A 24,047-nucleotide genomic window follows, 5' to 3' on the forward strand; every position below is an offset into this window, starting at 1 on the left:
TCTTCCGCAAATACATCAATGTACTTGGTTAACAACGACCTGAACTGAACTTGCTCATACTCATTGCCTCCCACATCAATCTTTTCCAAGACTGCCTCCACTCTGTTCCTACTATGCTCATCTTTTACATTCAGAGTCACTTGTTCAATGTCAGCTGAGATTCGTTGAAATTTTACCTGACACTGCTGCGCACTGTCTACACACTCTACCTTTGACAGGATACCCAGCCACACATCCTCCTGAGAAAGATTCACAATTTTAATTGGTATACCAGGGCTGTTTAGGTCAACCAGTGTGGGTACTACTACCAAGTCACCTGGCAGCGGAGTGCTAAGGGGTTCCAGCAACCTAGGGCCGCCATCACCTCTGTTGAACCCTGTGGCTGTGATTGTCACCACGGACTCAGCAGGTATTCGTTCTGGCCATTTCCCAGCTACATTTAGAACAGATTTTCTATCTACAACACAAGTCTGTGCCTGCTGGAAAACATGTCTCCAGTCAGAATCCAACTTCCCCCCTAAAGTGGTGTCAAATTCAGCTTGGACCAGCTGTTACACTGACGAATAATGTTCATACCTACAATACAAGGTACAGTATTCCCTGGTCTAGAAATATTTTTCACCACTAAAAAGCCACAATCAGTCATCTTAATACCCATTGCCTCCACCTCCAGCTCTATATATCCGAGGTAGGGTATGTCAAGCCCGTTAGCAGCTGTAAGCTTCAACAGACCAGCCATAGAAAGCATGTCATCAACATCATTTACCACATAAATAGTCTCGAAAGAACTGCTCAGAAATGGTGCTTACCTGACTGCCTGTGTCCAGTAAGGCCTGTGTATTGACACCGCCAATCACAAGCCCGACCACCAGACATGTTCAGACAGCCCGTTGCAACCACTGATCACAGGACGCTGGCAAGTCTTTTGAGTCTGTATGTCGCCCCCTAATTGCCCGACTCACAACAACCGGGGGTTCCCGTTTCCCTGAATTTCAGCGGCCATATGCTTAGCTGCTCTAACACTTCGTTTCTGAGGGCAGTTCTTTGCTACATGCCCAGCAATCTGTCAACAGAAACATATTGGTTGTCCATCATCTGTAAATTTTGGGGGTACTTTAGGCCTATAGGTTTCTACTCTGGTGTTACTGCTTTGCACAGCCAGGTTCTTTACCGCTTGGGTCAATTCACTAATTGCTTTACCTTGCTCAGCTACTACCTGTAGGACATGTTCAAGAGTGACACCCTTAGTTTCTGGTACCCTAAGTGCTGAACACTGTGCTACAATAGCACTACACCGAGATCTACTGGTCTTCAAACCTGCTGGATTCTCTTCTAAGGACCACAATTGTGCCTCCTCTCGAACATCTATCATTGTACTCCTAGGGTGGTCTCTTACAAAATTGCGAAGCTCTCTCCTCAGAGAGGCATCCCGGACCCCCTCTAAGAACTGGTCCCTTAGCACCTTCCTCTCTTCTGCAACAGCATCAGGGGAACATTTTGTAACCAAGCTAAGGGCTTGAGCCAAGGCATGCGAAAAGTCTCTTAGATTTTCACTATTTCAACTGTTTACGACTGAAAAAACTGTGTAAGAGCTGTGGTGTGCTACGTCTGTCTCTAAATGCTTTTCGAAGGTATTCAAAAAGATCTGTAACCTGGTCATCATCAGTACCACGCAAGTGCACTTCCTCCAGAGCTGTGCCTCTTAACAGAGAGATAACAAAATCATACTGATCTTGGTCAGACTGGTGCCTAGCATGTAGCACCCTCTCCACTTCCTCTATAAAATCATCGACTGATCTTCCATCTTTTTCTATGTCACCGGAGAATGGCGCTATGTGTCTCTCTCTCGGGACATACACAACAGCTCTCTGATTTAGTGCTGTAATTGCTGCCATAATTTCATCATGTTTGCTTTGCAGTTCTCTAATTTGTGCTGACCAGTCAATTCCACAAGAAGTATCATCTGGCTCTAACACTGTGAAAACTCAGTCCTTACAAATCTTTATACACAGCTTTGCAAAGGATAGATGTCCAAATGTCCCTTCAATATGATGTCACCGTTCTCAAAGTCTCTTGAAAGTCTCTAATACACTCCCACAGGACTTCGGCGACACTCCTCTTCACAAAACCGCTTTTCCCAGCCTCCAGGAATCCTCCGTCTGGTCTTCACCACTACCGTATTACTTATTGCACTGTACGCAGTATAAAAACTCAATTCTCTAAAGTCTCTTGGAATACCCCACTCCTGGTACCAAATTTGTGGCTGCTGGAAATGATGCACAGGACCAACAAAAACAATGGGGTTCTTTTATTCCCTAAAAGTGTGTTTGAGACTGAGAATTGAAAAAAAAAACAAATGAAATTAATTTATCCAAATTAACAGCTTTTTATCAGTTCAAATCATGATATACAAATCACCTATGATCAATCTTAATGTATTTACCAATAAACAAATAAAATCAATAACCAAAACCCATAAAAGTAATAACAAAAAGTAATCACAGAAGTAATATCCAAAGTAATACTCAAAGTAATACTCAAAGTAATACTCAAAGTAACACTCAAAGTAATACCCAAAGTAACACTCAAAGTAATACCCAAAGTAATACCCAAAGTAATACCCAAAGTAATATCCAAAGTAATACTCAAAGTAATACGGTAGTGGCAGTATTTTGAAACACACAAGCGGATCTTTCCAGAACAACAGGCCCTAGGTACACCAGGTGAGTTAGCTTCGTGCTAATTTGCTGCTCTGGTCCACATAGGCATCCGCACACGCATACACACGGCCAAATAACTCGGTACTTTAATGAAACCTCTTTATAAGATGATCTTCACTCACCGAAATCGGCAAGTATCGCACAAGACACGCAATCCAGTGCAATAAACCCGATAAACGGATAGCAGCACATGCAAAACTTTTCCCTCATGTTTTCTCCTGTCCGACATGCACCGCGCTCGCGCATGCGATGACGTCACACGCACGCACTTAAAGGGACTCGTTTTCTTTTTCTTTTCTGTAATTTACAAAGAAATGAGAATCGTAGAAATAAAGGTCCTAAATTACCATCTGGTTACATAAATATATTTTTTTTTATAAATAAACACTCAAAATCCAGGTAAGCGTGTTGTTCAGATAAGTAGGATTATGATTGTGGGTAATACAGGGACACCATGTGACTGTGACACATGGCTAGTTTGGGAGTCAGTCTATGTCTGGCATATATAATATAGCTGCCTGCCCACTCTTGATACACTGTAAGGAAATAGACCTTCATCACTGAAGATGGCAATCCTTCTTCTGTGGCTCCTGGTGCTCCGCTTTTCTATCTTTTGTGGATCCTTGGAAAGTCATTGCACTCTGCAGAATAATTTTAAGCCAGGATTCATGGCTGATGGAGACTTTGTCTTTGGGGGCATTTTTCCTTTGCATTACAATCAAGAAATGCCAGATCTTAACTTCACATATAAACCTGGACCTGTGCAGTGTAATGGGTATGAATGTTTTAAAACAACTGTGGAATCCACTGAATTATTTTCTGCCTAAAATCAAAAGAAGTAGTGAACTGCAAATCGGTCATAATGGAGAACATACAGTACAATATACTGTCATTTTTGCCTCAGCCAATTTTAGTAATACTAAAAATTAGAATACCAAACAGCATATAATGAATTAGAAATGCATTCAAATGTTTTTTTTTCTTTTTTCATTATTATATGCTGTAGGGAGGCATTTTCACTTACGGTAACCTACATGTTCTTTATCAAGATGTATTTTATTTTATTTATTTATTTATTTATTTATTTATTTATTTATTTATTTATTTATTTTACATAACACTGTACACACGCAAAACAATTGCAGGTTAAATCAAACAAGTTATTCTAACAAATCCGCCTGCTAGTATGTATGCTATCAGCAACTCAAAAAATGTGAAGAAAGATCCATTTTCAAAGATCCATAATGTACACATTGTACAGTATAAACACAAAATGTCTAGTTTTACAAATGAACAAACAATATTCAAGTCATAGTGATGTACATAAATAATCATATCAATTTGAGTTTAAAAAATGTGTGGGAATGTGTTCATATACAGTACTGTATACTGCAATTTGTTGCCTCAGCCATGTGTATTAATGTGGTAGGGCAATCTCATTCTCATGTTCATTCTTTTTTTTTTGTTCAGGTTTGATCCCAGAGCTTTCCGGTGGGCTCTGACTATGAAGCTTGCTGTGGAGGAAATTAACAACAGTAGTGAGCTGCTCCCTAACCACACGCTGGGTTATAAAATATTTGATTCCTGTGCATATCCTTTAACTGGTCAGAGAGCTGCTCTAGCTGTTATGAACGGACCAACAGAAGCTGACAGTCCCATGTGTTCAAATGCTAGCCCGATGCTAGCCATCATCGGTGAACCTGGGTCTATTGTGGTGTCTAGAATTTTACAACCTTTCCGGATTCCAATGGTAAAAAATTTTTAATGTCAACTGATAATTGGTCGATTTCATTAATTGATTGTTGCCATGTGTATGCTAGTGGAAAATTGTAAACCTGTATGTTCAAATGTGTAGCTGTGTGTTAGGAAAGAGTATAAAAACCAGAAAAATTAAACACTTTTGTAATGTCCAGGACTCCATAATTGAGCACCCATTTTCATTTAAATATTAAAAATGGCTGAATATTAAAGAATAACTGCTATACATGTCAGTGTATAAGCTCTATTTTTCATGGTTAAATGTTGTACATTTCCATTTTCAGATCAGCTATTTCTCATCCTGCACCTGCCTGAGTGACAGGCGAGAGTTCCCTACCTTCTTTAGTGTTATCCCCAGTGATGCCTTCCAGGTGAAAGCCATTGCCAAGCTGCTGATAAATTATAACTGGACATGGGTGGGTGTGCTTAGGGGTGACCATGCATATGGGCGCTCTGCCCTGCAGGGACTGCTTAATGAGTTGAAGAATACAAGCGTGTGTGTCTCTTATCAGGAGATGATCCCCCTGCTGTATGACAGCCAGAGAGCAATCGAGATCATCCGTGTGATGAACAGCTCAAGTGCTCGAGTTGTGGTGGTGTTTTCAGCTGAGGGGGAACTCACACCTTTTCTGAAAGACTATATGAATCTAAATGTTACTGGCATTCAGTGGATTGCCAGTGAGGCCTTGGCAACTGCTTCAGTATTCACAGGAAGTGAGTACTACCCCTTCCTTGGAGGCACGATTGGGTTTGTGATACGACAGGGCTATATTCTGCAGCTGTATGATTATATAACAAAGGTGAACCCACAGGCATACCCAACAAACCCTCTGGTGCAGGAACTATGGGGTGCTCTGTATGGGTGCACTCCCTTTTCCTCCCTTACACATAGTACTCAGCTGCCCCTTTGCACTGGGAAAGAGACAATCAACAAGCAACACTCTGCCTACATGAACACATCCAGTCCTCGCATTGCATATAATGTATATAAAGGTGTGTATGCTCTTGCTCATTCTCTCCACAATCTTATTTCCTGCAAACCTGGAAATGGCCCATTTAATAACTCCATGTGTGCTGACAGCACTAAAGTCTATCCATGGCAGGTACAGATCACTCTGTCTATTGTCAGAATAAATAATATACATTAATATTTGTTAATTATAGTAATGAATTGGGGTATATTATAATATTGCTCTTGGTCCGCATTTCTTGTTATTTGATAGCTCCAGCATTACCTACAGGAAGTGTCGTTTACTATCTCAGGTGAGACGGTCAACTTTGATATGAAAGGTGACTTGATCCCATCCTACGACCTGATCAACTGGCAGAAGGGCACAGCTGGCGATATTGAGCTGGTTAAAGTGGGCATGTATGATGGGGCTCGAGAGGCTGGGAGTGAACTGGTCATTTATGATACAGCTATAACATGGGCCAAAGACAAGAGTGAGGCAAGCTGCTCTCAGAATGTAGTTCAGTACATGAGAAACCAACTGTTGAAGTTCTGTAGGGTGAAGTGGTGGTAAGTTGCTTCAAAGCACACAGACCTCTGATGAGACCTGGATCAGTCTTCTCAATGTGAGAAGCCAAAGAGTATTATTTTCAATGCTGCATACCTTTTTAAATGACTGTGATGCAATTAGCATGAATATGAAATATTTACTAGGAAAAAAATTCAAAGCCCATTAAATACTGTACAATTTTCTTTTCCCTTTTTTCTGACAGGAAAGTGCATTAATAGAGACATTAATAAATCCAAAATGTTATTACTTTTCTTTAGATTTGACATGACTTCATGCTAATGAATGAAATAGAAGTTATTTGTATTTAACTTTATTATATCTTGATGTTTATTTTAGAGATTTACTAACATCTAACTGTTTTTGTGGTAAACAGGTGCCAGTCTCTGTTTGCAGTGACAGCTGCTCTCCGGGATTTAGGAAAGCTGTCCGTCAAGGGGAGCCTCTGTGCTGCTTTGACTGTGTACCATGTGACAGTGGCAAGATTAGTAATCAGACAGGTAAGTAGGTTTTCATCAACTCACATATATTCAAACTCCCAAGTAACTGTTTCGATTTTTATACTGAATAACCTTTGGGTGCTTGTTTTCTAAAGATTCAGTAGACTGCATGGCTTGTCCTGAAGATTACTGGTCCAATGAAGATGGAACAGAATGTATTCCCAAGCTCGTTGACTTCCTTTCCCATGATGCAATGGGGATAACACTGACAGTTATTGCTGTTGTTGGAGCGTGTGTCACCTTAGCTGTATTTGCAGTCTTTCTGTACTATAGAAACACTCCTATTGTGCGTATGAATAACTCAGAGCTGAGTTTCTTCATCCTGCTCTCCTTGACCCTGTGTTTCCTGTGTTCCCTGATTTTCATTGGGGAGCCCACTACATGGTCATGCATGCTGCGTCACACTGCTTTTAGCATCGCATTCTCCCTCTGCATTTCCTGCATCCTGGGTAAAACCTTAGTGGTTCTTGCTGCTTTCACAGCCACACAGCCTGGAAACAATGTGATGAAATGGCTCGGGCCTACACAGCAGAGGCTCATCATCTTTAGCTGCACCCTGGTCCAGGTGATCATCTGTGCTGCATGGCTCATATCCTCCCCTCCATTCCCCTATAAAAACACACAATATCAGCATTCTAAGATCATTCTAGACTGCAGGGTGGGATCTGATCTGGCCTTCTGGTGTGTTCTTGGCTACATCGGATTCTTGGCCGCTTTATGTTTTATTTTGGCTTTTCTGGCACAGAAATTGCCTGGAAATTTTAATGAAGCTAAATATATCACTTTTAGTATGTTAATATTTTGTGCAGTGTGGCTGGCGTTTATACCTGCCTATGTAAGTTCACCTGGTAAATTCACTACTGCAGTTGAAATCTTTGCTATATTAGCTTCAAGCTCTGGCCTCCTTTTGTGTTTATTTGCTCCAAAGTTGTATATTATACTACTCAGGCCAGAAAAGAATACTAAACAGAATCTAATGGGAAAGGGAACAAAATAATTATTCTTTATTATTACAACTGTATATCTTTTTATTTGGTCACCTACTGTACATGTTTTTTGTCTGGTGCTTGTATATTTATTAGAAATATATGTTTAAAAAAATACATGTTGACAAATAATAAATAAATAAACCATGGTTTATAAAATAGTATCATTAATGGAAGTATTTTTAATAAAACTATATCCACCTGCTAATGTGTGTGCTGTTAATATAGATTTAGCAACTTAAAATGATAAAAGTATAAGAAACACACATTTTTGCAATGACACAATATGCAAATTATGCAGAAATAAATATATATATTTTTTATGAATAAACAATCAAAATCCAGATAAGTGTGTTGTTCAGATAAGTAGGATTATGATTGTGGGTAATACAGGGACACCATGTGACTGTGACACATGGCTAGTTTGGGAGTCAGCCTATGTCTGGCATATAAAATATTGCTGCCTGCCCACTCTTGATACACTGTAAGGAAATAGACCTTCATCAATGAATATGGCAATCCTTCTTCTGTGGCTCCTGGTGCTCCGCTTTTCTATCTTTTGTGGATCCTTGGAAAGTCATTGCACTCTGCAGAATAATTTTAAGCCAGGATTCATGGCTGATGGAGACTTTGTCTTTGGGGGCATTTTTCCTTTGCATTACAATCAAGAAATGCCAGATCTTAACTTCACATATAAACCTGGACCTGTGCAGTGTAATGGGTATGAATGTTTTAAAACAACTGTGGAATCCACTGAATTATTTTCTGCCTAAAATCAAAAGAAGTAGTGAACTGCAAATCGGTCATAATGGAGAACATACAGTACAATATACTGTCATTTTTGCCTCAGCCAATTTTAGTAATACTAAAAATTAGAATACCAAACAGCATATAATGAATTAGAAATGCATACAAATGTTTTTTTTTTTTTCTTTTTTCATTATTATATGCTGTAGGGAGGCATTTTCACTTGCGGTAATCTACATGTTCCTTATCGAGATGTTGTATTGTTTTTTATTTTAATTTTTGTTTGTTTGTTTGTTTGTTTGTTTGTTTGTTTGTTTTACACAACACTGTAAACAAGCAAAACAATTGCAGGTTAAATCAAACAAGTTATTCTAACAAATCCGCCTGCTAATATGTATGCTATAAGCAACTCAAAAAAATGTGAAGAAAGATCCATTTTCAAAGATCAATAATGTACACATTGTACAGTATAAACACAAAATGTCTAGTTTTACAAATGAACAAACAATATCCAAGTCATAGTGATGTACATAAATAATTATATCGATTTGTGTTTAAAAAATGTGTGGGAATGTGTTCATATACAGTACTGTATACTGCAATTTGTTGCCTCAGCCATGTGTATTAATGTGGTAGGGCAATCTCATTCTCATGTTCATTCTTTTTTTTTGTTCAGGTTTGATCCCAGAGCTTTCCGGTGGGCTCTGACTATGAAGCTTGCTGTGGAGGAAATTAACAACAGTAGTGAGCTGCTCCCTAACCACACGCTGGGTTATAAAATATTTGATTCCTGTGCATATCCTTTAACTGGTCAGAGAGCTGCTCTAGCTGTTATGAATGGACCAACAGAAGCTGACAGTCCCATGTGTTCAAATGCTAGCCCGATGCTAGCCATCATCGGTGAATCTGGGTCAGCTCAATCTATTGTGGTGTCTAGAATTTTACAACCTTTCCGAATTCCAATGGTAACATTATTTTAATGTCAACTGACAAATGGTCGATTTCTTTAGTTGATTGTTGCCATGTGTATGCTAGTGGAAAATTGTAAACCTGTATGTTCAAATGTGTAGCTGTGTGTTAGGAAAGAGTATAAAAACAAGAAAATTAAACACTTTTGTAATGTCCAGGACAACATAATTGAGCACCCATTTTCATTTAAATATTAAAAATTGCAAAATATTAAAAATATACATGTCAGTGTATAAGCTCTATTTTTCATGGTTAAATGTTGTACATTTCCATTTTCAGATCAGCTATTTCTCATCCTGTGCCTGCCTGAGTGACAGGCGAGAATTCCCTACCTTCTTTAGGGTTATCCCCAGTGATGCCTACCAGGTGAAAGCCATTGCCAAGCTGCTGATAAATTTCAACTGGACATGGGTGGGTGTGCTTAGGGGTGACCATGCATATGGGCGCTCTGCCCTGCAGGGACTGCTTAATGAGCTGAAGGATACAAGCGTGTGTGTCTCTTATCAGGAGATGATCCCCCTACTTTATGACAGCCAGAGAGCAATCGAGATCATCCGTGTGATGAACAGCTCAAGTGCTCGGGTTGTGGTGGTGTTTTCAGCTGAGGGGGAACTCACACCTTTTCTTAAAGACTATATGAATCTAAATGTTACTGGCATACAGTGGATTGCCAGTGAGGCCTGGGTAACAGCTTCGGTTTTCACAGGAAGTGAGTACTACCCCTTCCTTGGAGGCACGATTGGGTTTGGGATACGACAGGGCTATATTCCGAAGCTGAAAGACTATATAACAAAGGTGAACCCACAGGCATACACAACAAACCCTCTGGTGCAGGAACTATGGGGTGCTCTGTATGGGTGCACTCCCTTTTCCTCCCTTACACATAGTTCTCAGTTGCCCCTCTGCACTGGGCAAGAGACACTCAACAAGCAACACTCTGCCTACATGAACACATCTAGTCCTCGCATTGCATATAATGTATATAAAGGTGTGTATGCTCTTGCTCATTCTCTCCACAATCTTATTTCCTGCAAAACTGGAAATGGCCCATTTAATAACTCCATGTGTGCTGAAAGCACTAAAGTCTATCCATGGCAGGTACAGGTCATTCTGTCTATTGTCAGAATAAATAATATACATTAATATTTGTTAATTATAGTAATGAATTGGGGTATATTATAATATTGCTCTTGGTCCGCATTTCTTGTTATTTGATAGCTCCAGCATTACCTACAGGAAGTGTCGTTTACTATCTCAGGTGAGACGGTCAACTTTGATATGAAAGGTGACTCGATCCCGTCCTACGACCTGATCAACTGGCAGAAAGGCACAGCTGGCAATATTGAGCTGGTTAAAGTGGGCATGTATGATGGGGCTCGAGAGGCTGGGAGTGAACTGGTCATTTATGATACAGCTATAACATGGGCCAAAGACAAGAGTGAGGCAAGCTGCTCTCAGAATGTAGTTCAGTACATGAGAAACCAACTGTTGAAGTTCTGTAGGGTGAAGTGGCGGTAAGTTGCTTCAAAGCACACAGACCTCTGATGAGACCTGGATCAGTCTTCTCAATGTGAGAAGCCAAAGAGTATTATTTTCAATGCTGCATACCTTTTTAAATGACTGTGAGGCAATTACCATGAATATGAAACATTTACTAGGAAAAAATTCAAAGCCCATTAAATACTGTACAATTTTCTCTTCCCTTTTTTCTGACAGGAAAGTGCATTAATAGAGACATTAGTGAATCCAAAATATTATTTTTCTTTAGATTTGACATGACTTCATTTATTTCACTAAAGAATGAAATAAAAGTTATTTGTATTTAACTTTAATATATCTTGATGTTTATTTTAGAGCTTTACTGACATCTAACTGTTTTTGTGGTAAACAGGTGCCAGTCTCTGTTTGCAGTGACAGCTGCTCTCCGGGATTTAGGAAAGCTGTCCGTCAAGGGGAGCCTCTGTGCTGCTTTGACTGTGTACCATGTGACAGTGGCAAGATTAGTAATCAGACAGGTAAGTAGGTTTTCATCAACTCACATATATTCAAACTCACAAGTAACTGAAGTATACTGAATAACCTTTGGTGCTTGTTTACTAAAGATTCAGTAGACTGCATGGCTTGTCCTGAAGATTACTGGTCCAACGAAGATGGAACAGAATGTATTCCCAAGATCGTTGACTTCCTTTCCCATGATGCAATGGGGATAACACTGACAGTTATTGCTGTTGTTGGAGCTTGTGTCACCTTAGCTGTATTTGCAGTCTTTCTGTACTATAGAAACACTCCTATTGTGCGTATGAATAACTCAGAGCTGAGTTTCTTCATCCTGCTCTCCTTGACCCTGTGTTTCCTGTGTTCCCTGATTTTCATTGGGGAGCCCACTACATGGTCATGCATGCTGCGTCACACTGCTTTTAGCATCGCCTTCTCCCTCTGCATCTCCTGCATCCTGGGTAAAACCTTAGTGGTTCTTGCTGCTTTCACAGCCACACAGCCTGGAAACAATGTGATGAAATGGCTCGGGCCTACACAGCAAAGGCTCATCATCTTTAGCTGCACCCTGATCCAGGTGATCATCTGTGCTGCATGGCTCATATCCTCCCCTCCATTCCCCTATAAAAACACACAATATCAGCAATCTAAGATCATTCTAGACTGCAGGGTGGGATCTGATCTGGCCTTCTGGTGTGTTCTTGGCTACATCGGATTCTTGGCCGGTTTGTGTTTTATTTTGGCTTTTCTGGCACGGAAATTGCCTGGAAATTTTAATGAAGCAAAATTTATCACTTTTAGTATGTTAATATTTTGTGCAGTGTGGCTGGCGTTTATACCTGCCTATGTAAGTTCACCTGGTAAATTCACTACTGCAGTTGAAATCTTTGCTATATTAGCTTCAAGCTTTGGCCTTCTTTTGTGTTTATTTGCTCCAAAGTTGTATATTATACTACTCAAGCCAGAAAAGAATACTAAACAGCATCTAATGGGGAAATAAATGTTTCTTTTCCATTAGCAGTCACCACAGCTAGTAATTGATCCACATATTTTTGCCACCTAGAATGCACTGGCTTTATATATATATATATATATATATATATATATATATATATATATATATATATATATATATATATATATATATATATTAATGTACTGTTTGTATGTATATACAGTATGTTTGCATGTCTATGATTTTTTATTTTTATTCTTCAAAAGTGGAAATAAACATAAAGTATTGAAACATTGAAGCAATGGAATTCATTTGGATTCTGTCCTATTTAAAGTGCACTATTTCAATTTAAATACTTTGAATAATTTAAATATTATTACATTATTTAAATACTAAATAATCATGCTCAGAGTCACAGTGGTTTCAATTAATTCAGTTTTATTTGTATAGCACTTTTAACCATAGACATTGTCTCAAAGCAGCTTTACAGAACATAAGAAATATAATACAAAAAGTTGAATATCATTATTAGACATATTTAAATGTGTTTGTATTTATCCCTAATGATCAAACCTGAGGTGACTGTGTTAAGGAAAAACTCCCTTTGATGGAAGATCAAGAAACCTTGACTATGGAACCAGACTCAAATGTGAACCTTATCCTCATTTGTGTGACACTGGAGAGTGTGATTATAAACTGTCATAAACAATGAACAGTGTTATTATGAATAACGTCCTTTCTACACTCAGATACAGTCCGATTATTGTGTATTGATGAGGAGGTTGTTGCCTCAGAGACCACATTGAGTTGGCATCTTCTTTCTGAATGCCTGAAATCTTCATGAAGGGTAGCACAATTAGAGCTGTTACAATCTTTAGTTGCTTTGGGATGGGTAGAAAAACAGAACAAGTGGAGAGTACTTAGCATAGCTGCTGTTCATAATATTAACAAATTATGGAAGTAATCCAGAGCCAATAATCCAATAGTCAATAAGGCAATAAGCTAATAGGTCATTTATTATGGTTAAATAACTTTAACCAGTGCTGCCTCAATGCTAAGATGAGGCTTAAATCCTGCCAGATGATGTATTAATGTGTGTGTGTGTGTGTGTGTGTGTGTGTGTGTGTGTGTGTGTGTGTATACATATATATATATATATATATATATATATATATATATATATATATATATATATATATATATATATGTATTTATACACAACTCTTTCTTAATATTTGTTCAATTTTTATTTTTCTTGTACTAAGCAAGAAACTTTCTAATATGCATGTAGACACAAAATTATTAAACCTTTAACACAACACACATGATGTAACACATCTATTAAAATTATGATTGTGGGTGATGCCATGTGACTGATAGAGGGTTGTCTACTGTATGTGTGGCATATAAAACCTAGTCAAGCATTTAGGCATTCATCTCTAAGAATGGCTCCTATATTTGTGTGGCTACTGGTGCTTAATTTTTCTGTCCATATTTTCTCCTTAGACCATAATTGCACTCTGCAGAATCACTTGGGACCAGGCTTCATCGCTGATGGAGACTTTATCATCGGGGGCATTTTCCCTTTTCACTACAATCAGGAAATGCCAGATTTGAACTGCACATACAAGCCTGGACCAGTAAAGTGTAATGGGTAGAAATGTCTTAAAAATTGTACTAGATCATTATTATAATGTGAAAGAGAGTTCGTAAATGTTTGACTTTGTGTATGTTATTAGACAGCGAAATATTAACTTCTAAATACTTTTCAGTGCAAAACTAAACAATTATCTGTAATAATAATAATAATAATAATAATAATAATAATAATAATAATAATAATAATAATAATAATAGCATCCAACATTAAGACTGAAAGCCATACCTTACTAAATCTTGTCTCTAAGATTCTGGTCATAATTTGCATGTTAATGCTTATCATTGCTCACAATCTTACTTTTCCTGACTTTTGCAGGTTTGATCCTGAAGCTTTCCGCTGGGGTCTGACCTTAAAACTTGCTGTAGAGGAAATTAACAACAGTACTGAACTGCTGCCTAACCACACTCTGGGCTATAAAATGTTTGATTCCTGTGCTTACCCATTAACAGCTCAGAGAGCAGCTCTGGCTGTCATGAATGGACCAAATGAAGCAAACAGATCGATGTGCTCACATGCTAGTCCGATGTTGGCTGTTATTGCTGAATCTGGGTCAGCCGAATCTATCGTGGTGTCTAGGATTTTACAACATTTTAGCATTCCAATGGTATGGATTTTTTGCAATGACAAAATTTTTATTTTAGAAAGTCAGTATGTGTGTGTTTGTGTGTGTGTGTGTGTGTGTGTGTGTGTGTGTGTGTGTGTGTGTGTGTGTGTGTGTGTGTGTGTGTTTGTGCCTGTGTGTGAAAGAGAATACCAAGCCTATAATACCTACTGTACAGTTAGATGTACAATCTCATATTGAACTGCTCATTCGCTCATAAAGATTTTACATTCATGTTCATATTTCTTTCAGATCAGCTATTTCTCATCCTGTGCCTGCCTCAGTAACAGGCGAGAATTCCCTACCTTCTTTAGGGTTATCCCCAGTGATGCCCACCAGGTGAAAGCCATTGCCAAGCTGCTGATAAATTTTAACTGGACATGGGTCGGTGTAGTGCGGGGAGATCATGTGTATGGCCACTTTGCCCTGCAGGGACTGCTTAAGGAGCTGGAAGGTACAAATGTTTGTGTGGCCTATTCGGAGATGATTCCTTTGTTATACAACAGCCAGAGAGCAATCGAGATCATCCGTGTGATGAACAGCTCCAGTGCTAGAGTGGTGGTGGTGTTTTCAGCTGAGGGGGAACTCACACCTTTTATGAAAGACTATATGAATCTAAATGTTACTGGCATTCAGTGGATTGCCAGTGAGGCCTTGGCAACTGCTTCAGTGTTCACAGGAAGTGAGTACTACCCCTTCCTTGGAGGCATGATAGGGTTTGGGATACGACAGGGGAATATTCCGAAGCTGAAAGACTATATAACAATTATGAACCCACAGGCATACCCAACAAACCCTCTGGTAAAAGAACTATGGGGTACTCTGTATGGGTGCACTCCCTTTTCCTCTGAACGTACTACACTTCCCCTCTGCACTGGGCAAGAGACAATAAACAAGCAACACTCTGCTTACATGAACACATCCAGTCCTCGCATTCCATATAATATATATAAAAGTGTGTATGCAATTGCTCATTCCCTCCACAATCTTACTTCCTGCAAACCTGGAAACGGGCCGTTCATTAACTCCACATGTGCTGACAACAGTAATGTCTTCCCCTGGCAGGTGACAATTTACTCTACTTTTATAAAGAATACTGTGTAGTTAAGATTGTTATTGAAATATTCCCAGCCTTGAAATTTTGTATATAAAGCTTATTCTGCAACATTACTGACAGCAATAATGCCTACCTGTAATAAATAATTCTATTTTTACTTTTCTCATATTTTTTCTTATAAATTTTCATATAATTTTATTCTCATAATAATTACATTCTGAAATTCAGATCCTTGAAACATGGTTTTTTGTCTATACGGATTAGTATTACTCCTTGTCTTTGGTTGTATAGCTCCAATATTATCTGCAAGAAGTCTCATTCACTATTTCTGGAGAGTTGGTGAACTTTGATATGAATGGTGACTCGATCCCATCTTACGACCTGATCAACTGGCAGAAGGGAACAGCTGGCAATATTGAGCTGGTTAAAGTGGGCATGTATGATGGGTCACGTGAGGCTGGGAACGAGCTGGTCATTTATGACTTACCTATCATGTGGGCCGGAGACAAAAGTGAGGCAAGCTGCTCTTAGAATTTAGTTCAATATATAAGAAACCAACAGTTCACTAGGGTCAAATGTTGGTAAGTTTGGTGAAAGGTTGCATCAGGCTGCTGTAGTGCACTCAAGAATCCAGAGAACGATCTTCTAAATGCTGCTGTTTTTGCAAACTTTCATTGTTTTAGTGATTAGGATGGAGCCCAAAATGTATGTTTGGCTAAATGTATGTAGCTCATTTTACAGCTCTACAATTTTTAAATAAATTTCAGGAATTAGTCTATAATCATCAAATTTTTGTTCTTTCCCATTGTTCCCAACATGGTGTCCAAAATGGGACATAATATGCAGGTATGCACTAAATAAAAAGCAAGTCATTTAGTGTACACATTATATAAAATATGTATATGCATATTTTCTGGCTGTATGTGACTATATAGAATTTACCATATAAAACTGGCACTGTTAGTGGTAGCTAGTACAGGTGCAAAAAAAATTATTAAATTGCTTGAGCTGCAAATCACTTTCCTGGGCACCATAGATCACAAATGCATGAAACTGGTATAATTAAAAAAAATAAATCCTCATTTTGTTAACTGATTAGAATTTATATCTCTGTATAGTTTAACTCTATGCTAGAAATGGTTGTTTTGCTGCATGATGCTTAATGTAAAATCTGATAGGGATTTATGGATATAGAGCTAAAGATATAGCTTATTGACCCTTAGAGGTGTTTTTGTGGTAAACAGGTGCCAGTCTCTGTTTGCAGTGACAGCTGCTCTCCGGGATTTAGGAAAGCTGTCCGTCAAGGGGAGCCTCTGTGCTGCTTTGACTGTGTACCATGTGACAGTGGCAAGATTAGTAATCAGACAGGTTGGTGGCTTCAGTAAAATGTTAAGGAGCAAAGATGATAGATAACATGAATCCATGAATTTTAACTATACTTTTTTTTTATTTTCTTATTTATTAAAGATCTAATAGACTGCATGGCTTGTCCTGAAGATTACTGGTCCAATGCAGATGGAACAGAATGTATTCCCAAGATCATTGACTTTCTTTCCCATGATGCAATGGGGATAACACTGACAGTTATTGCTGTTGTTGGAGCTTGTGTCACCTTAGCTGTATTTGCAGTCTTTCTGTACTATAGAAACACTCCTATTGTGCGTATGAATAACTCAGAGCTGAGTTTCTTCATCCTGCTCTCCTTGACCCTGTGTTTCCTGTGTTCCCTGATCTTCATTGGGGAGCCCACTACATGGTCATGCATGCTGCGTCACACTGCTTTTAGCATCGCCTTCTCCCTCTGCATCTCCTGCATCCTGGGTAAAACCTTAGTGGTTCTTGCTGCTTTCACAGCCACACAGCCTGGAAACAATGTGATGAAATGGCTCGGGCCTACACAGCAGAGGCTCATCATCTTTAGCTGCACCCTGGTCCAGGTGATCATCTGTGCTGCATGGCTCATATCCTCCCCTCCATTCCCCTACAAAAACACACAATATCAGCAATCTAAGATCATTCTAGACTGCAGGGTGGGATCTGATCTGGCCTTCTGGTGTGTTCTTGGCTACATCGGATTCTTGGCCGGTTTGTGTTTTATTTTGGCTTTTCTGGCACGGAAATTGCCTGGAAATTTTAATGAAGCTAAATATATCACTTTTAGCATGATAATATTTTGTGCAGTGTGGCTGGCATTTATACCTGCCTATGTAAGTTCTCCTGGTAAATTCACTACTGCAGTTGAAATCTTTGCAATATTAGCTTCAAGCTTTGGCCTTCTTTTGTGTTTATTTGCTCCAAAGTTGTATATTATAATACTCAAGCCAGAAAAGAATACTAAACAGCATCTAATGGGGAAATAAAAATGATCAAACAAACACCATAATAAAGTCCTTTTTTTGTGTTTGTCTTTTTAAACGCCAGTAATTGTGTGATCATGATCACACAAATACAAATACAAATCAGACTATAAATATTTGATGGTATATATATATATATATATATATATATATATATATATATATATATATATATATATATATATATATATATATATATACATAAAATGATACCTATATTAAACATTGAACTAAATTAAATGGCATGTTCCTACATTAATCAAATTCATAATGGACACACTGCAGTGCTAGACATTCTTTAGCCTCTATTCCTCTGGTTTAAAAAAAATACATTCAGAAACCGATCTCCAGTGTAGTGGAACTACAATGAAAATATTCTACCTGTTTCTTATCAAGTCAACTAATTATCACAGTCTTTCATTGTGTGATCTACATTTACATCCCGCTTTTCTATAGATGCCAAGGGATAATGAATATTGTTAAAATTGTTTTACAAATAAAATCATGAATTGAACTGAACATACTTTACTGAAATCATGAATTGAATTGAACATACTGAAAATTGTAAAAACAGTGAAAATAAAAAATGTTTCAGCAGCATGGAAAATCCTGTAATATGTGGTGTCCTCAAAGTCTTATATACTCTCTATGTGTAACCCCCTTTAAATTTACCGTAGCTGAACGACTTTTAATTTGAAAACAGTGTCACTTGGTTTTCTGGGCAAAACCATTCTAGAATGTTCACACTGTAAATGAAGCCTCATTACCCTACAATTTGAATGCTGCCATTCTCACTGCCTATCAGGCTGAAAGATCTAAGGAGACAATTTGCCGAACTGAAAATGCAGCTGGATTCTTGAAAGTCAAATAAGGACCAGAAAGCAGAATCCAAGATTAAGAAGGGCAATGAGCATACAGTGAAAGTATCAAACCATGCCGAACCCCCAACCAGAGGCTTGGTTTCATTTCAAATGTGGTAAAGATGGCCATATAGCCAGACAGTGTGTGAATCCCCCTAACAAAATTGTTGTGGATCGGAAATACAAAGAGTCGAAGACTAGCCGGCGACTGTCTTGCTGAGAAAGCTGTTATATTGTGCATAAACTTGAATTTCTTGCTCTTAAATGTACAGTGACTGATGAGTTCTTTGACTTTCTTTACGGGGCTAAATTAAACTTATGTATTGACTTCAGCAATGCTTGATGCTGCCAGACACAGATGGTTAGCTGCTCTAATCAAGTTTTGATTTCAGTATAGATTCTGGAAAAGGAACCAAGGAACTGTACCTGGAAAAGGAACCAACATGCGGATGGTCTGTCCCGTAGAGTTGAGTGATGAGAATGGCTGAGTGTCTGGCCATGAATGAGGAAGATATTCCATGTGATTTCTTAACCACAGATGCTCTAGAACTCTTCCAAGTATGTCCAAGCAGGATTAGACTCATCAGCAATGTAATGACTCTGCTCTGAACCGAGTGATTAAAACTGTTATTTCGCTCAAGCGCCTTTACTGAAATGCTAGGCTGTTTGGGTGGTAGACCAGTTTGTTCTCATAAATGATGTTTTATATAGGAAGCGCATTATTTGAGGGGAGCCTTTAATTCAGCTTGTTCTTCCAAAAGCCTTCAGACAGGTAAGTCTTACAGACCTGCATGATTCTGTAGGCCATATGGGTATTGAAAGGACTGTAGAGCTTGTGCAACAAAGTTTTTTATTAGCCCAGAATAGCAGAATTCTAGTAATCATGGATCACCTCACAAAATATGCGGTTGCTGTAAAAACTTCAGATAAAAAGGCAAAGACAGTTGCCAAAGCCTTATGGAACCATGTGTTTGTTCATTATGGTTTTCCAGAGACATTATAGTGAATTCACAGTTTTTTTAAAGAATGTGATTTCGAATCTTCTGTCATAAAAGACCTCTGTCAGTTGCTAGGCATAAGGAAAACCAGAATGACACCATAGAATCCATGTGGAAATCCAGTGAAACGCTTTAAAGAACACTTATAGAGACGCTTTGGACACTCTCTGAAGGAAACAAGTTGAGGTGGAAGGAATTCATTCAATTATTCATTATTGTATGCCTATAATTGGACCAAGAATGATACAACAGAATTTTCCCCATAACAACTAAGGTTTGGTCGACAACCAAGCATTCACATTGACTGACTCCCAGGAATTCTGGTACAGCATCTCAATATGAGCATGTCAAGAAACTACACCAGGTTACGTATGTAACCCGGTTCACTGAGAAGAGAACAAGACGCTGCATTAGTGCTGACGCTATTGGAATGCTTCTGTAAGGATGTGTCTGAAGCTCTGTGTGCACACACGCCATTTAATGGCTCGAGAAAGACATGTGACGGAGTGATTACGCGCCTGTAAGTCCATATAATGGCATCTACGTCACACTACTCCAGCTTCTATTTGTCTGAAGGAAGCACGAGAGGATGCCCGGGGCATGGCCAGCGATGCAGCATCTTGTTCCCTTTTCAGGGAACTGGTTTGCATGCATAACCTGGTGTAGTTCCCTTTCGAGGGAACTCCACGCTGCATCAGTGCTGAGGCTATGGGAACGCCAATACCCACGTCGCCACACACTGGTCGATGACTGTGCCAGAGGCTGTGAGAGAGCACGAGCAGACTGGGAACAAACCATCAAAGGCCCTGCAGGACCTGGGACCCTGGAAAGAGGTCCAAATCCAGGTTATAGAACCTGAAAAAGGTGTGCGGAGAGGACCAACTTGCCCCAGCACAAACATCTCCAAACACCCCTGGACAAGGCACTGGATGAGGCTCCTAGTGGAGTGAGAACTGATGTAGAGAGGTGAGGCAAGACCGCACACATCATAGGCCTGAGCTAATGGCCTCCACTACCCAGTGCGGCAGGCGCTGCTTGGAAACTGAATTACCCTTATTCCGGGCTCCCAAGACAGACAAAAAGGGGCGGAGGAATTAGTGCATGAGCTAGAGCAGTGGACATAAGTCCTCAAGGCCCTCAGTGGGCAAATGCAGCCTCTCCTGTTCCACAAACTCATGGGGCAGGGAACAGTAGGCCTGCAGTATGACTGGACAGCCAGCCATCCTGGGCACCTTAGGGACATATCCTGCCCCAGGGTGCAGAAAAGCCTTGGACATGCCAGGGGAAAAATTCAAGGGGGGGGGGGGGGGCAATCGACAAGGCCTGCAAATCCCCCACTTTCTTGAGAAAGGCTAGGCGCAGAGCCAACTTCAGAGTCAGAAACTTCTCACAGGCTGACCCCATGGGCTCAAAGGGGGGCTTCCAGCAGCCCCTCCAGGACCACAGAGAGGACCCAGGAAGAAAGGTGCGGTCTGCAGGGAGGCCTCAGCCACCTGACACCACGCAGAAAGCGAGAGACCAGAGGGTGCCTACCCAAGGAGGCCCCGAGGACAGGCTCATGGTTCGCAGCAATGGCAGCCATGTACACCTTTAGAGTAGATGGGGACAGGCCCCAAGAAAAGCAAGTCTACAGGAACCTCAGCACTGTACCGACCAGGCAGTGAAATGGATCCTGACAGTGTTCATTGGCCCAGAGGCGAAAAAGCCTCCACTTCAGAACAGCTTCCTAGTAGAGGGAGCCCTAGAATTCAGTAGAGTCTCGGTCACCTCAGATGAGAGGGATCAGAAAGTTCAACCTCTCAGGGGCCAGACCCAAAGCTTCCACATCTTGTGCGGGGGTGCAGGATTGCATCCTGCACCTGAGAGAGGAAATCCCTCCTGACGGGAACCTCCCTGGAATGCTGTTCAGGAGGGAGGCTAGGACGGACCGTGAATCAACTCAAGAGGGCAACTAGGAGTAGGTTGACCCGGTCATGGCGCACTCTGGCTAGGGCTTGCGGGAGCAGAGCTACCGGCAGGGAGGCGCACAGACGTAGCCTCGGCCACGTCCATACCAAATCCGCTCCACCACATGGGGGTGGAGACGTCATGCCCGGGGACTCTCACTCTCAGGGAAAAGAACCTGGTCTCTGCCCCGAGCGGAATCTGCTGTGCCAACCTGAAATGGGGGCACAAACGCAGACCGCCCTGATAATTGATATGGGGAACCACCGTAGTGCTGTTTGTCCGTACTAAGACATGGCAGCCCCTGAGGTGTGGAAGAAAGTGTTAGAAACATAGCCCTCATCTTCAGGCAGTATATGGGCTACGAGAGATAGGGTCCCACCCATAGACCCTGGGCAGCATGGCCATCCTAGGCCGCTCCCCATTCCGAAAGCGAGGCGTCCGTCATAAGAGTCCTGCGATGGTGACACACCCCTAGAGTGGGAACCAAGGCCAGAAACCGGAGTCTTACCACATAAGAAAGGTACAGAGCCCACAGTGCGTAACCCTTATAACCCTAATGGGATGTCTGCAAAGATGAAAGCCCACACCACTGAGCCAGAGCTGGAATGGCCTCATGTGAAGCAGACCCAAAGAGAACGTTGGCTGCTTCCAACATGAGGCTGAGCATCCTCTGTGCCTCGGTGACAGAGAGGCCTCCGCCTAGCCGAATAGCTTTCACCACTGACAAGATGGAAGTCACCCCAGCGGGAGACAGATGTGCCCGCATCGTGGGGGAGTCCCAAACTAGCCCCAGAAAGGTGGTTCTCTGAAAAGGAGAAAACACACACTTATCTGGGTCCAACCTAAGGCCTAGAGACCTCATATGGGCAAGAACAGCATCTCGATGACTGTCCTCCTTAACCTTCAACTGGGCCAGAATGAGCCAGTTGTCCAGGTAATTCAGTACACGGATGCCCCAGAGACACAACGGTGCCAGGGCAGCATCCATGCACCTTGTTAACATTTGTGGTGAAAAGGGCTAGGAAAAAAGGAAGAACACAATACTGGTACACTTCGCTCTCAAAAGTTAACCTGAGGAACTTCCTGTGCTCTGGCAGAATGCCTATGTGAAAATAAGCATCTTTGAGGTTGATTGTTACAATTAAGTCTTTGGACCTGATCTGGGACACGATAACCTTGAGCGTGAGCATCTTGAACTTGTAAGTTTTCAGTCTACAGTCAGACTCAGCCCCCCGTCCTTCTTGGGGACAACAAAATATCAGCTGTAAAAGCCGGAGTCCTGCTCTCGGATGGGAACATGCACTATGGCCCCTTTCATAAGGAGTGAGAGAAGTTCCTCTTGGAGGAACACCGCCTGGTGTCTGCCAACAATCGTTCGTGTGGCGGACAGGAGGAGAACCGGATCCTGTAGCTTTTTCTACGGTTTCCTGGACCCACTGAGACACCCTTGGCAGATGTTTCCACGCTGCCTAGCTGTCTGATAGTGGTGTCAACCTCGTGCAGACCTCCTGGATGCCCTGAAACTGGCAGGTGCCAACTAAGGGAGATCTGTGCAAGGAAGAGGAGCAGGCACAGACCCTACTGCTCCCTGAAATGCCAGAGGTGGCGGGGCAGGCAGTAGAGGGAGCTTTCCTGAATAAGACGCTCCTAGGAACCCCAGCGCTTGAGCATCAGGGCTCCTTTGTAGCCCCGCCTGGCCGAGATGACGGACCTAAGGTTCCCTCTCACCCGACGGGTCTGGGCCCAGGTATGCCGACCGCCTCCCTAGTCTTAAGTCTCGCTTCCTGAAGACAAAGAAGCTGGAGTAGTGTGATGTTGATGTCCTTATATGGACTTACTGGCGCGTAATCACTCTGTCACGTGTCCTTCCCGAGACATTAAATGGCGTGTGCGCACAGAGCTTCAGACACAACGTCCTTACAGAAGCATTCCCATATAGTTAGCACTCACGCAGCGTCGAGTTCCCTCGAAAGGGAACCGAAGGAGAGCCTTCAAGAGAGCTATACACTAGCCATTGAGCATAGTGACAGACTGCCTGAAGGAACAAACAGCTATATAATCACAGTCCCAGAATCCACTCTAGAGTATTAAATTGCTGACAAATGTAGCAAGACAGTATACAGTATTGTGAAGCAGATTGACAATTCAACTGTCTATGCAGTTTCACCTCTGGCCTCCAAAGATCTAGAGAGGTCCCTACACAGGGATTTATTCCTACCCTGTGGGTTCCTGGAATGGAGAGTTTCAGTGTACCACAGGATGTTACTGCAGATGAGGTGGATGAGGTTTCAGATCATATTTAAGAAGATCATGTAGTAGAGTACTACTCACCACAGTCACTGTCTGGGACTGTCAAGAACATCTGAACACAAGGATTATGCAGAGTCAGCTTTGAGTACGGAAGCTCCGATATTATATCC

At 41.0% G+C, this 24,047-nt stretch overlaps 3 protein-coding genes across 3 annotated transcripts; all 3 read left to right on the plus strand.

Annotated features, from left to right (window-relative positions):
• The first annotated feature begins 3,275 nt into the window (after positions 1-3,275).
• On the plus strand, positions 3,276-7,492 carry LOC113652666 (extracellular calcium-sensing receptor-like). Its single transcript, XM_027161881.2, has 6 exons — positions 3,276-3,495; positions 4,191-4,470; positions 4,763-5,581; positions 5,702-5,926; positions 6,372-6,495; positions 6,591-7,492. The coding sequence occupies exons 1-6, from the start codon at positions 3,287-3,289 to the stop codon at positions 7,490-7,492; spliced, it is 2,559 nt and encodes an 852-aa protein (XP_027017682.2). The 5' UTR covers positions 3,276-3,286.
• Positions 7,493-7,984: 492 nt separating this feature from the next.
• LOC125146219 (extracellular calcium-sensing receptor-like) lies at positions 7,985-12,231 on the plus strand. The gene is made up of 6 exons (XM_047822586.1): positions 7,985-8,202; positions 8,905-9,193; positions 9,477-10,295; positions 10,416-10,640; positions 11,089-11,212; positions 11,300-12,231. Exons 1-6 carry the CDS (start codon positions 7,988-7,990, stop codon positions 12,190-12,192), a joined length of 2,565 nt encoding a protein of 854 aa, XP_047678542.1. The 5' UTR covers positions 7,985-7,987; the 3' UTR covers positions 12,193-12,231.
• Positions 12,232-13,496: 1,265 nt separating this feature from the next.
• On the plus strand, positions 13,497-17,825 carry LOC113652547 (extracellular calcium-sensing receptor-like). Its single transcript, XM_047822810.1, has 7 exons — positions 13,497-13,506; positions 13,654-13,801; positions 14,123-14,411; positions 14,661-15,473; positions 15,757-15,981; positions 16,710-16,833; positions 16,933-17,825. Exons 1-7 carry the CDS (start codon positions 13,497-13,499, stop codon positions 17,823-17,825), a joined length of 2,502 nt encoding a protein of 833 aa, XP_047678766.1.
• Positions 17,826-24,047: the final 6,222 nt, after the last annotated feature.

The sequence above is a fragment of the Tachysurus fulvidraco genome, chromosome 13, assembly GCF_022655615.1.
Source record: "Tachysurus fulvidraco isolate hzauxx_2018 chromosome 13, HZAU_PFXX_2.0, whole genome shotgun sequence".
NCBI lineage: Eukaryota > Metazoa > Chordata > Actinopteri > Siluriformes > Bagridae > Tachysurus > Tachysurus fulvidraco.

What these genes read in the sequence shown, in the direction of transcription:
- LOC113652666 (XM_027161881.2), top strand. Translation starts at nt 3,287, where the DNA reads ATGGCAATCCTTCTTCTGTGGCTCCTGGTGCTCCGCTTTTCTATCTTT. An exon ending in GGACCTGTGCAGTGTAATGG is followed by an intron (nt 3,496 to 4,190) that starts GTATGAATGTTT and finishes TTTTTTGTTCAG; the next exon opens with GTTTGATCCCAGAGCTTTCC. An exon ending in AACCTTTCCGGATTCCAATG is followed by an intron (nt 4,471 to 4,762) that starts GTAAAAAATTTT and finishes TTCCATTTTCAG; the next exon opens with ATCAGCTATTTCTCATCCTG.
- LOC125146219 (XM_047822586.1), top strand. Translation starts at nt 7,988, where the DNA reads ATGAATATGGCAATCCTTCTTCTGTGGCTCCTGGTGCTCCGCTTTTCT. An exon ending in GGGCCAAAGACAAGAGTGAG is followed by an intron (nt 10,641 to 11,088) that starts GCAAGCTGCTCT and finishes TGTGGTAAACAG; the next exon opens with GTGCCAGTCTCTGTTTGCAG. An exon ending in CAAGATTAGTAATCAGACAG is followed by an intron (nt 11,213 to 11,299) that starts GTAAGTAGGTTT and finishes TGTTTACTAAAG; the next exon opens with ATTCAGTAGACTGCATGGCT.
- LOC113652547 (XM_047822810.1), top strand. An exon ending in AACATTTTAGCATTCCAATG is followed by an intron (nt 14,412 to 14,660) that starts GTATGGATTTTT and finishes TATTTCTTTCAG; the next exon opens with ATCAGCTATTTCTCATCCTG. An exon ending in GGGCCGGAGACAAAAGTGAG is followed by an intron (nt 15,982 to 16,709) that starts GCAAGCTGCTCT and finishes TGTGGTAAACAG; the next exon opens with GTGCCAGTCTCTGTTTGCAG.